The following is a 14,226-nucleotide window of genomic DNA, read 5'->3' as shown; positions in this document are numbered from 1 at the left end:
GAACAGGCTCAGACCTGTATGATGACGTCATCTACTACGCAGTTAGGAATAAAGCAAAGAGAACTACGCAGTTACCGTGACCTTGAACAGGTTCAGACCTATTTAGAAGTAGACAGAAATCTCGACAGATGGCGTATCTTCTCGCATGTACTCCTCATACGTACAGTTTGAATATATTAATCTTTTCGGAATATAAACAATGAAATGCACCTGTGATGTAAGCAACTATTATTGATGCTGAGATCACAGGTGCATTTTTTAACAAAATGGTGAATTCACAATTCAAAATGGCGGATAGCGGTCACCAGATGGCGGATTTCAGATAGCAAATTCAAAATGGCGGATTCAGAATGGCGGATTTCAGATAGCAGCCACCAGATGGCGGATTCAAATGGCTGATAGCAGCCACCAGATGACGGATTCAAAATGGCGGATTCAAATGACGGATTCACAATTCAAAATGGCGGATAAATTTTAAAAATGGCGGACAGTAAGATGGCGGCGGAATTCACCACCTGCAAAACCTCGACCATATCCTCAAACTGTCGGTAAAACAGATCGTCCACATCTACAGATGATACTTATCACGAACCTACAATCGGCAATGTAGATCCCTTAGTACGGACACGAACCCATAGATCTGTTTTACCGACTGAGTAGCACCCCCTGTTTAACTACTTGTGCTTGAGAAAGATAAAGCTACTAAGTGGTACCATGATCTGCCTAATCAAAAAGTTCGTACCAAACGACAGAATATTATTATACGTCTACCGGGAGTTACAAAATGCGCCAAGGGTGCAAAAACGTCTATGGATTGCTGGAATCTATTTATACCTAATGAAACAATTGAGCAAATTGTTTATTATACGAATATTTTTTTGGAAAGTGTACGTTTATCAAAAAAACATAAAACAGAAACTCAATCGATATCCGTGGATGAAATACGGACTATGATTGGATTATTGTACCTGATAGGCGTACATAAAGCCTCGCGATTGAACTTGAAAGAGTTATGGGCAACTGATGGTTTGGCTCCAGATTGTTTCCGTGTGGTGATTTCAAGGATACGATTCTACAATCTCTTGTCAGCATTGAAGTTTGACAATATTAACAATCGTGATGAGCGAAAAAAATTAGATAATTTAGCGCCTATCCGACAATTTTCGGAAGGTTTTATTAAACGATGCCAAGAAAATTATACACCAGGCGCTTTCTTAACTATTGATGAAACGCTGCAAGCTTTTCGAGGTCATTATAAGTTTCGGCAATATATTTCCAACAAACCGGCAAGATATGGTATAAAAATTTACTCTATGACTGATTCAAAAAAATTTTACACCTACGATATGGAAATTTACTGCGGTAAACAACCAAAAGTCTAATTCTGCATTTGATGTTGTTAAACGTCTGACTTCTCCAATATTGAAAACTGGCAGAAATGTCACCTGCGACAATTACTTCACATCTGTACCTCTTGCAAATTATTTGTTGAAAAATAAGACAACTCTTGTTGGAACCATATGAAAGAATAAACGTGAAATTCCAAGAGAAATTACTGAAATTAAAACTCGGCCTATTTACAGTAGTAAATTTTTATTTGCAGATACGAGCACGTTAGTGTCATACGTACCCAAAAAATCGAAGAACGTTCTGATGTATACTACTCTACACAACTCGACAAAAATTGATGAAGAAACTGGGGAAAAATTGAAGCTAGAAATCGTAACTTTCCACAACCGTACTAAAACTGGTGTGGATGTTGTAGACCAGCTGCAGGGTTAGTACGATGTTGCTCGGGACACACGACGGTGGCCGATGGTAATTTTTTATGGTCTTTTCAACATTGCTTGTATCAATTCAAAAATTATTTATGAAGAAAACACTGGTAATAAAATACTTCGGCGAGAATTTTTGAAACAACTTTACTCTCAGTCCACCCACAATTAGTGAATCGTCTTCAATTACTGAATCTATCACTCGAACTGCGACCGATAATAATAAAAACTGGGAAAATTAAGCCACCAATAAATCTTCAACATTCAGAACGTGGATTGTGTTATCAATGCCCTAGAGGAGCGAATAGTTATACTACTAAAAGTTGTACATCGTGTAATGCTCCAATTTGAAATAAGCATACGATTCGTTATTGCTGTGATTGCCAGTTGAATCTTGTTTCAAGATACGACTTATAATACTACAATCAATCTGTGATAGTTTAAAAATTAATCTTGTCTTTATTGCCAAAAATTAGTAATTAGTTAATAATCAAATTATATTATCGTTAACTAAACATTGATACAATATTTTATAATATTTTACTGTTGTAATTATTATGTTAATTAGATTGATCATATTATTCCAAATAATAGTGGTTCTGTGAGGTTAATTTAATTTAATTTAAGGAAAATATATTTCTGGTTAATTCTTAAAAAGCAAAGTGGTTCTTTATTTAAATAAGTTAATTTTAGTCCTGTGAAAGGTTTCATTTCGTGCAATGATTACAGATTAATCATCACAAATATTTTCAAAATATGTACTTTTAATTTGTCTAATTTATCTTTAATAAATTATTCGTTTAGATGAATTATTTCATATTTATTGCACCATCGTCCGAAATTTGATATTCTTTAATTTAAATAATATTACTATTTAATTTTTAGTATTTAAATAAATAATATTTGATATTGTATTTTACTTGATATATAATCTAAAGTTATTTAAATTTCGCTCTTGGCGCTTGCGCAATAGGCGTGAGATTTTCTCTCATCACGATAGCAATGACTGTGGTACGAAAGGCGTATGTTCTGAAGGGTTAACAATTATTAGTTTCTTATACTATTGCACTTTCGTTGCTAATTGAATTACGAGTATCTCAAACTCTTTTCGAATGGATAACTAGTAAATTGAACAGGCAGAATAGTAGTTTTTTTCCTATTTTTCTAATAAATAGTTCGATTCCGTTTTGATTATTTTGTGATAAATAATCTCATTTACGTAACTGATAATCTCACCAGTATAAGTAAATTTTACATCAGTTAATTTAGTCTAGTTTAAATTATACTGATTTACTACGTATTGAAGAGTGAATGTTTGATAAGTTGAGCAACAAGTGGTGATATATTATTTATTTCACTGAATAAATCATATATTCAACGAAGATCCAGTTTATTACCATGCTATTCGTCCCATATCATCCAATTCTAGGCTGAGGTTAAAGGTGATTTCACTACAACGTGTAGCAGAGCCATATTCCAGTTGATACCAGGAAGCTGACCATCTCTTGAACTCAAACTAAGTCGAATACTAAGTATTGGTGTTGGTAATTTAGTTAATTGTGAGGCATTAGTTCGAGGTATTTATTGTTACATCTAATTATTAACCCGAGTCTCTATAGCCGGCAGAACTCACTATTTGAAACAAACCCTGGAGGGTTGGAGTCTAATTCCTTGATTTATTAGTTTAATTATTAAATCATTTATTGTTTAATTTAATCAAACTTATTTATTAAACCCAATCGTTTCAAGGACAAGAATCACTTTTAACATTCGTAGTGAGAATTTTCAATTAACTGAAATTAATTTAATTAACATCTGGAATAGTTTTATTAATTGTGTTTTTTTCTAAAATCACTTAATTTGGTAAACTATTGATTTGATTTTACATTTGGGAAAAATCGATAAGTGCCTTCTTATAAATTCTTGATCGAACGTCAGTAAATATTGCACGTCGCAGTTAATCCGAGTAACCCAAGTTCAAACTAACAAGCTAGTTGATATTTGGTGTCCATGTTTTTGAACGCCGACTTTCGTCGATTTTTATGATTGAACATTTTTACATAAAATTTTGTCAAAATTTATATTGGGGATTATTTAGTTGAATTAGTTTCATATTACAAAATAATTTATTACGAATTTATAATACTACGACGCAAATTTGCAAAAGCTCATGAAATTACTTTTAATTTGACGTATATATCATTGGAATTACAACCATTTTTAGTTATTTTATCAAAGTTAAGAGTTATATTGAATCATTTTCAGGCAATGCCCCAGTGAACACGTGATTGTAATATGACGTCATTTATAGGTCATAGGAATATTACAATATTTTCCGTAAATATGGCATAAAATTGACCTGCCTTGTGATCCAGTTGTGATATAAAAATTTAAGTCACCATTTTCACATCATTCTGATGTAAGTCTATTACTTCTTTATGATATCACGGAAATGACTTAAATATGAAGTACAACTGACATAATATATAAACTACAATATTACGTAACATTAATGCCATCATTGTATGTCATAACGACGTAAGTTTAACATCATGCGTTTACATCAGTGGCAAGTCACGGGCGTACGTAGTCTTAACGTAAGATTAACATCATGTGTTTACATCTGTAACAAGTCACAGTCGTACATAATACCGATTCTGTACGGCTGTAACACCAGCAGTCACCCATCCAAGTATTAACCACACTCAATGCTGCTTAACTTTGGAGATATCCGTGCGCCTTGAAGTTCGCGCCTGCTGTGCTGCTATCTTATGTGACAACAATTCTATGAAGCATATAACGTATCAAATAAGTTTATTATACATGTAATATACAAATTGATTTTATCATATATTTTGATAGTCTTAATTTATTAATTTAACCGAATTTCATTATAACATCATAATTATTTGAATCAAAAAATAAGTAATCAATTTAATATTAGGCAGGAGCAGAGCAGACCAAAACATCCCATAGAAAATGTAACAAATTTTTTATTTCAAAATTATTTAAGCGTAATGATAAAAATAATTTTGCATATCTTGTGATGACCAAAAAAATTTTTTTCGTCAAAGAAAAAATTTTCATAACATCTCAGACTATGCAAGACTGATTAGATCTACCCAAAAAAAAGTGATTAGACCTGACCATGTCTGTTCATGTATGATCAAGCCTAAAATTAGACCTGTTCATGCCTGTTTATGTATCATCAGGCCTGAAATTAGACATGGTCATGCCTGTCCACGCCTGTTCATGTCTAAAGCACTAAATACGCTCAGGCCTCATCATACATACCCATGCCTGTTCATGTCCATTCATGTCTCAAGCATTAAATACTCTCAGGTCCGATCATACCTGTCCATGCCTGTTCATTGTAAGGACCAAATAGGCTAAGAAAAATTTTTTGAATATTTTCAGTGTATGTACATTAATTTCGATTAATAAATTTGTAAATTTTCAATAGACGGTATATTTTATTATTCAATAAATAAAAGTATTTTGAATATCATTAAAAACCTACCGGAGGATAAATTCAATTAACTTCTCTAGACATGGACAGGCATGAACATACCATTTCAGGCCTGATCATACATGAACCGGCATAGTCAGGTCTGATCATTTTTTCCTGAGTTAGTGAAAATTGATTTGAAATTTTTTAAGAATCAAGAAAAGGTGAACAGCTGATTTAAGCCGTTACCTTCCAAATTTAAGTCCATTCATGATAAAAATTTATAATTTCTCAATATAAGTGAATATATCTAATATATTAGCAAATATACGAAAAATTGTTCATTTACGTTTTTAATAAAAATACATACAGATTAAATACATGTTTGATATAAATTGTTTATATCTCTGCTTGTATGTTTCCATTTACTGCAGAAAACAAATCTTAACTCTAAGGTACATTTCTTTGGACCAAGAATGTATCAAAGATGACTAAAAATTTCGTGAATGAGGTCAAAATTTCTTGAAACAAAAGAACTTCTTCTTTCTCCAATATAACTTCGGCCTCATTCCTAACTTACTGTTTTCACCCCGTTTCCCAAAAATCGAGTTTTCATCAGATCTCGACGTTTCAAGGTCCTAGGAAGCTTCCTTGACTATCCCCGCGATGGTGCCTGTATGTATGTATGCATGTATGTTTTTTTTTTTTTTTTTTTTTATAGAGAAGCGAAAAAAATTTTCCAAAGACACCGCTATCATTGACAAATGATGGTCGGTAGTGTGGAATTCTTACCCACTAAAAAAAACTCTCTCCTTCCCCGTAGATAGTACGGAGATGACTGGATCGGAACCGCGTTAGCGTTACTTCAATCCAGTCAATGCTGCGTCTCAAGACGCTTACTCCTGGTTACTGGTCTCTTTCTGCGGTTTTTTCTTTTAGAAGGCGCTGCGCTTAGGCTGCGACAGCTGACCAGTTATCTTCTTTTCTGAGCATGCAGACTATCAAGCTCTCGGGGGAGAGCGTGGTGCCTGTAATTTCTCCAGTGCTGCTTCTGTAGTCCTTCCACCGTACACACTCAAAGAAAGTGTGTTCGGCGTCGTCGATTTCGTCCGGGCAGTATTTGCACGTCAGCGTGCGGTGCAGCCCCATCTTAAAGAGGTAGGCGTTGAACTGTTCGTGTTCTGTCAATAGCTGTGTGAGGATAAAGTCCGTGTCCCCGTGCTTCCGAAAAGGCCAGATGCTGATGTTCGGGATCAGTCGCGTCGTCCATCTGTCTGTCTCTTCCGATGTCCATCTGTCCTGTCCCTTTTTCTGCGTTTCCGCCTTCATCCTCGCTCTTGCGTCCTTCATGTTTTCATCACTATTTTTAGCGTCATAGTTTTGCTCTCTCAAACGCTAGTAAGTCGATGGGCGCGGCTCCCGCAATGACCAATACAGCCACTTCAGAAACCGTGCGGTAAGCATAGGCAACCCTGAGAGCGCCTCGTCGTTGTACTGCTGTCATTTTTTGTCGGTAGATCTTCTGTTTTAATATATCCGCCCATATCTCCGCTCCATAAAGCAGTACCGAATAGACTGCATTCAGGAGGACTCTTCTTTTTTTGGCTCTTGGTCCCATAGTGTTGGCCATAAATCTTGTTAGGCTAGACACTGTCTTACTGGCTTTCCTGCATGTACTGTCTAGGTATTCGCGGAAAGATAGTTTCTCGTCTATCATTACCCCTAGATAGCGTAGCGCCCTTGTTGACCTCAGTGTTGTTCCTCCCGTGTCCATACACATGACCACCATTTCTGGGGTGTCAGAACGACCATCTCGGTTTTGTGCTTGGCGAGTTTCAGCTGGTGTTTGTCAAGCCAAGTCTCAACGGCGTGAATGGTTTCCCTAACAAGTAGTTCAGCCTCTTCTATGCTGTCTGTTATTATCGTGGCCGCAACGTCGTCTGCAAAGCCCGTTAGTTCTACTTGCTTTCGCAACGGAATTTCTAGGAGCTCACTATAGTCCGCGTTCCATAGATCGGTCCCCATTATTGAGCCTCGCGGTACGCCATCTGTTATGGTGTATTCGTGTGGACCTTTCGTAATTTCCGCTATGGGCTTTCTTTTATTAAGGTAGCTGACGACTAATGCCAGATTCTCTAGCACCGCATCAAATTTGTGCTCCAGTGCGTCTAAAATATCTCCCCAATTTGCGCTGTTAAAGGCGTTTTTAACCTATAGTGTGAGGAGGAGACATATCTTACGAGCTATAAGGCTACCAGACCATGCTTGCTTTGCTGTCGTTATGACTTTCTCGATCGCTCCGACTGTAGAACGACCTTTCCGGAAGCCATGTTGGTTGGTGGCGAAACCTCCGGCACGTTCGATATCGTTACGGAGTCTTCCTTGTATAAGCTTCTCGAGCAGTTTTCCAGCAATGTCCAGCATGCAGAGTGGTCTAAACGACGAAGGTGTCACGAGTGTTCCCTTACCTTTGTCTAAGAGAACCAATCTCTGCTGCTTCCGGACCGCGGAAAACGTGCCAGTTGCCAAGCATGCTTTGTAGGTGTTCAAAAGTATGTCTGGGTATTCCAGGGCTACAGTCTTGATCACCGATGCCAGGATGCCATCAAGGCCAGGTGTCTTTCCTGTCTTGAGAGACTTTGCCGCGTCTTGCAACTCTTTCGTTGTAGAAGGTATTGATTTGCCATCTTTTCCGGAATGTCTTTTCTCCCGCGGTGGGTGTTTAGGAAACAGCTCCCCTACAATGCTGTCCATTAGGGCAAGAGACTTTGAGGCTTCTGGTGAAGCTTTACCAAGTCGTTTGGTGACAATTTGGTAGGCTTTACCCCTGATGTTCTTGTCGAGATGATTACAGATCTCTTTCCACAACATCACTTTTCTTGCTTTGATGGCTCGGTTTAGCGTCTTTTTGGCCTGCTTGTATTCTTTTGAATACAAGTCCTGGCTTGGGGAGCATTTTGCGGCTCTCGTTTCACGGCGACGTAGCTGATGGCATATTTTGCTGAGTTCTGCTATGTCTATTGACCACCAGTACGCCGGTCTGTGAAAACTCCAATTATTTAGCCGCGGCATTGAGGCGTCCATGCGGCAGCAATCTCCTTCATCTTATTTAGCGCTGCTTTTTCGGTCTCGCTGCAGGTATCCGGAGTCAAGTTATTCTGGAGAATAGACCAGCTTCGTGCAAGTGAAGCTCGCAGAGCCTCTAGATCAAGCCTCTTAGCACTCCACTTCCACTTAGAAAGATCACGTTCTGACACCGGAGCAGATGTCAATCCAACGTTGAATGTCACAAACTGGTGATCACTGCCGGATTAACATTGGCCTTGATTTCCTTGAGGAGATCAGCGTATGTTCGCCCTTCAGCTGGTTGGACAAACACAGCCTTAGTTCTTTTCTTCTTTCTCGGTTTTTTTAAAGCCACCCTTATTTTGCTGATTTTGGGCTCCAGTATATTGAGCCGCTGGCTTTTGTTCCGTTTCCTTCTTCGTTCGCCAAGTCACTTTGATTCAGGTACCGTCTCGGGCTGTCTTTTTCTGTGCTGGTTTGTCGTTGGCTAAAGAAGGGCTAGATGTAGACAATTGTCTCTTCCTGTTGTCATTTTCTTGCCGTGATAGTTTGGTTGGAGTCACCTGGAGTGGCTGTGATTTTTTGTTTAGTCCCAGAGTTGTTTGAGTCGTTGACTCCGACATGCCCGGTGATTTGTTCGCCAGCCTGTATGCCGTGGTAATGGACGTGACCCTTGATGAAATCAGCTAACTCTTTGATCTTGCTACCTAACCGCTCCATTGGCGATTGTTGGCCGGTGACGGTTGGTAGAGACTTAATTCTTTCTCGATAACACTGAGCATTGACGGGAGCAATATGTCCTCCACTCTTTGTAGAAACATTGCTCGGCTGTCTACGCTTTTCCATCTGGACTGTCTTCGTGCTCCCTGTAACATTGCTAGCATTGCTAGACAGCAGAACCATGGGGTCCACTCCCCTGTTCAAACGGTCGCTTGATAACGACGAGCTTAGGCCCGTTTGCACGCCTTCCCTCGCCAGCCCTGGGATATCCAACCCCTGTACTGTAAAGAATGTTTGAAAGTTCTGTGACATTTCCATGTTATTGTTTGCTAGATTTTGGTCCGCCCCGAGTATTTTATTTCCTCGATACCTGACGTATCTGGCGGGCAGACATGTCGAACGTTCTCCTATCCGCCACATGAGCAAGCGCCCGATGCGGGACCCAGCAAACCCGACACAGGGTGTGTGTGTGTGTGTGTGTGTGTGTGTGTGTGTGTGTGTGTGTGTGTGTGTGTGTGTGTGTGTGTGTGTGTGCACGGATGTATGTAAACCTCTTATAATTTTTGAACGGCTTGACCGATTTTATCGCGGTTGACGTCATTCGAAAGGGCTTGACTAAACTTAGATTTTAAATACAATTCGGACTAATTCAGACAATTAGATTTTGGGAAATCAAAATAAAACAACGAAAAGAAAATTTCCAAATGTGGTTTTTTTAGAATAACTTTTGAATGGTCAGACCGATCAATTCCAGAAACTAATCAGCTCTCAACATCAAAAAACTATTTCGATCACCGCCAATCCGCTCAAAATCGTGTGATTTGATTGTGAGTTATCATTACCGAAAAAAATCGAAAAAAAGTGTTTTTTTTCGAATAACACCGAAATTTCCAGTTTGATCAAATTGTGTCTAAGAATACATTAGAGAATTTGAGAAACTGCGTCGAATGCTGTCAACCACGTGAAAATCAACCGATTTGTTCGTGAGTAATCGTTGTCGAAAGAAAATAAAAAACAAGTGTTTTTTCGGGATTACTTCGAAATTTCTGGTTCGATCAATTCAAACTGAAAATTTTTTTATGGAGCTTAAAAAACTGCATCGAATGCCGCAAACAGGGTAGAAGTCGGCTAATCCATTTGAAAGTCATTGCGGTTTCAAAATTCAAAAAATAGTGTTGTAACGGTTTTGCTTTCTGTCCAATCGGCCCCTAATCAATTTGTAAACAAATTAAAAATTTAACTGTAAACTACAAAAATTATTAGGGTACCACCAGGTTTATGATCATGATTCCTGGAACCGGTCCAAAGCAGAGAAATCTTATCTTAGGGTAGAGAGTGGAGGAAGGTGCTGATGAATAACAAAAAATTTAATTATCAATCTGATCAGTATTTATTAATAACAAAATTTAACGAACGAAGCGCTCACTCATACACACTATAATAACTTAAAACTATAGCCTAACTAACGGCCAACCAGGACCAACTTAAAACTATCAACACTCTCAATCACACATTACCCATACAATTCTTCACACATATCCCACACTTGAATGACTTTATCTTTACTAATTTAGAAATGATTAATAATTAAATTGATTTAAAATTACTTAATTAAAATATTCGATCATTAGTTTCAATTAAACGATATTTCAAATTAACAACCGAATTCCAAATAACTTTGAACTAAATATTCTCAAATTCTCAATTTTCGATTGCTAATTTTATTTCTGATTAATTAAATGAAAATTCCTAACTAATTGATTGTCGTGGTCTAAATAATACAACAATAAATATTTAATAACAAGAGGTCTTAGTATCTTGTATTAATAGATTAAAATATGAAGACAGAGGTCTTAATAATCTGCCGACATAGTAATTAATCTGACCGAGAATTATTTTTGATAATTACTTTAATCACAATAGTAATTTTAATAATCAAATTCAAAAATTATTAATATAAAATTAACGACGAGAATTACTTAATTACAACCAAATTTTTCGGTGAAATTCTTCAACATGAAATAACTAAATTCTTGGACTTAATGTCCACACTGTTAATTAGCAATTAACTTAATTTAAAATTGTCTAAAATCCACAAACTTAAGCTTAAATTCATTAATTAACACGAGATAAAATATTTCGCAATAAAAAATAATTTCAATTAATATTTCAAAATTATTTTTGACAAAAATTCCACGTAAAATTATAAATAGTAAAAATCGACAAAAGTCAACGCACTCAATTTTTAGATGCTAGAACATTCGCTAGTTCGGTTGTTATTGACCTAGGGTATTTGGAATTACTGTGATGCAAAAATATATAGACGCTTGACCAAAATTCCACGAGAAAACACTTGTCGATTATTTTTCAAACATCAAAATTGATCACTCGTTCTGGATTAATTGTTTATAAAATTATAACGATTAAATAAACGAATTTTTTAGATATTAATTAATTTAATTGATTAATTTTTATTAGTTAAAATTTCTCCCGAAGAATGTAGAAAGAATTTATCCCTCAAGGTCGACTGAGTGACTCTCGGGTATAAAACCCTTATGAAAATCACTCAGTTCAAGCTACCGAAAGTTATTGAATTCTGATTAATTAAATAATCGTCGATTAAACGATCAAATTAATAAATAAAAAGGAGAAGCAACCGAGTATTAGGTAAACCGCAGTCCACTTCTTTCCCACAGAGTAATAATTGATACCTTGACGAATGAAACGATGATCTAACTCACTAATTGAGGAAGGAGTCTTAGTTATAGTTGTCTTCCTTCGTCTCGTCACTACTCCGGGAATCGGTCCTTGATTTTTTGTGGCACTCTTGTTGGCGGTCACACTACTTCTCCCTTTTTCACTGCACAGCTCACCTATAATAACCCAAAACTACCCCTTCCTATTCTCTTTTTAGGCCCGAAGATCGAGACGCGCCAGTGCTATGTCTGATAATTATCGACATCCAGCGATATTGATGTTGGGTAATTTTACCCTAATTTTACCCTACAGTTTTTTATTAAAGTCCTATTAGACTTTTAAGCTTGGTGAGCTTAAAATGACATGGTAATTATATTTTTGAGCTCGAAGAGTTCAAAAACGTCATAAGTGCAATTTTAAGTGCTTAAGTATAAAATTAGCGGGAAGTTGCAGGGATGGCCTGTAGGGTCAACTGTATTCCTAATTTTTTTGAGCATATGTTTCTCACTTATATTTATTCTACAAATTTAGGTACTTCATTACATTGTAATGGTACATTACGTGCCTAGGGAGGGAAGAAGGATATTCTAACCCGCGCGATATTGTCACCCAAGCCGAAGACGAGAGTGACAAAAGCGGGGGTTGAAAATGTTCTAGTATCCTCCCGTGGCGCGAAAACTTTTTTTTCAACATACCAGGACCGAAAGTTCGATAATAACTCTACAAAATGAAAAAAAAAAGACAAATGAGGTTAAAATAAATATGTAAATTAACATAAAGTTCAATTTTTTTTATATAACATACTTACTGAAGTAAATCTCAAATCAATATTGAGATTTAGGGATAGAGTCTCGATAAGGACGAGGGGTTGAGGGTGGGGGGTGCGGAGCCCCCAAGCATAAAGAAACAATACTTTTAATTTTCAAAAAAATTAAAAAAAAAAAAAAAACGAAAATCAACCCTCCGGACAAAACAAAAAAAGTTAGTAACTTTCAATAGTAATGTGAACATTTTTAAGGATTCACATAATTATACTTCAAATAATAGTACTCATTAGTAAAGAGAATAGGATGTGTATTGAACGTTTGAAACATTGAATAGTATAATTGATACAATAATTAGTATAACTTAAATATTAAAATGGTAAATAAAATTGAATTTTTTTTTTTGAACTTCCCGTTAAGAAAATCGAAGATTTTCAAAAATCGGGAAGTTATTGTTTTCACCCCGTTTTGTCAAAATCGAGTTTTCATCAGATCTCGACGTTTTAAGGTCTCCGGAAACTTTCCTGACTACTCTCGCGATACTGTATATATATATATATATATACCCAAAGTATACTTGTACGTATCTTCCTGCATATTGGACAATTTTGTATACTCTTGCAACCTTGAGTCTCAAGCGTAACAATAGCGATTTCGATACAAAATTAACAATTTTTTATTTTTTAAGCTGAAATTTTTTTCAATTCCAAAATTCCAAAGTTTTTTTTTTCTAAACCATCCCTGAACTATAACGAACAAAACAAAAAAATTTTGAAAATCGGTCCAGCCGTTTTTGAGTTTTAGCGAGACTAACGCACAGCAATTGATTGTATATATATATATATATATATATATATATATATATATATATATATATATATATATATATATATATATATATATATATATATATATATATATATAGGTGGGTCAAAAAATCAACTATTTTTTTTTACAATTAATACGGAAAAATGGGTTACTAGGTACCTTAAAAAATTCTCACCAAATATGAACTCTTAATTTTAATAGGAAGATCTTCCGCGTCGCAGTTTTTCATTTTTTCTCAGTCCAATAGAAAAAAATTCATTCCTCATCATTAATTGGTCGTACAGAAAAAATTTTTCTAAGAATTTTGTAGGAAATTGAATGCTCTACAAAAAGGTATCTTATGTTTTTTCCGTAAACCTCACCATTTCACTAATATTGAAGATTTAAGATTGATTATTTTAAGTCAAATGTCACTTTTGTTTATGAATTTTATAACTCGACAAGAAATGGCTATTATTGAATGGGCAATAGAAATTTTTGTAGCAAATTAACTGCTCTATAAAAATGGTATCTTATGTTTTGGCGATTAAATTAATCGTTCAAAAGATATTCATCATCAAACTTTCATGTATATCGATTTTAAGAGTTTTTGATTAAATAATCGAAAAATTTCAATTTAATCTATCAGTTTTGAGAAAATTTACACGAAAAAAATTTTTTTCATCAACTGAGAAACTTCAAAATGTTTTTCAAGCTTTTTTTATGTGTAAGTATTTTTATCTACATTTAAAAAATAAATTGTACATTATTTATCGCTTAGTTAATCATTTATCAATAAAAAAGCAAAGTTTTCATTATAAATATATTATGATTTCAGTTTTAGAGAAAAAATGTCCAATTAGTTATAAGAAAGTTTTTTATTTCAATTTTCAACTGAGCTATTTATTTTCAAACAATTTTTTGTTGCAAGTAGGGTAGTTTTTTCGAT

At 35.5% G+C, this 14,226-nt stretch overlaps 1 protein-coding gene across 1 annotated transcript; it reads right to left on the bottom strand.

Moving 5' to 3' along the window:
• Nucleotides 1–6,174: 6,174 nt before the first annotated feature.
• Nucleotides 6,175–6,573, bottom strand: LOC141535933 (uncharacterized). The gene has a single exon (XM_074256102.1). It carries the CDS (start codon nt 6,571–6,573, stop codon nt 6,175–6,177), a length of 399 nt encoding a protein of 132 aa, XP_074112203.1.
• Nucleotides 6,574–14,226: the final 7,653 nt, after the last annotated feature.

The sequence above is a fragment of the Cotesia typhae genome, unplaced genomic scaffold (genome assembly GCF_013202065.1).
Source record: "Cotesia typhae breed Kobodo isofemale line unplaced genomic scaffold, CoteBio_Ctyphae scaffold_152, whole genome shotgun sequence".
Classification (NCBI taxonomy): domain Eukaryota; kingdom Metazoa; phylum Arthropoda; class Insecta; order Hymenoptera; family Braconidae; genus Cotesia; species Cotesia typhae.
Note: the sequence above shows the minus strand (reverse complement) of the source record. Positions and strands in the feature narration are given on the sequence as shown.

Excerpts from the sequence above, each read along its gene's own strand:
- LOC141535933 (XM_074256102.1), bottom strand. The coding sequence starts at position 6,573 with ATGAAGGACGCAAGAGCGAGGATGAAGGCGGAAACGCAGAAAAAGGGA.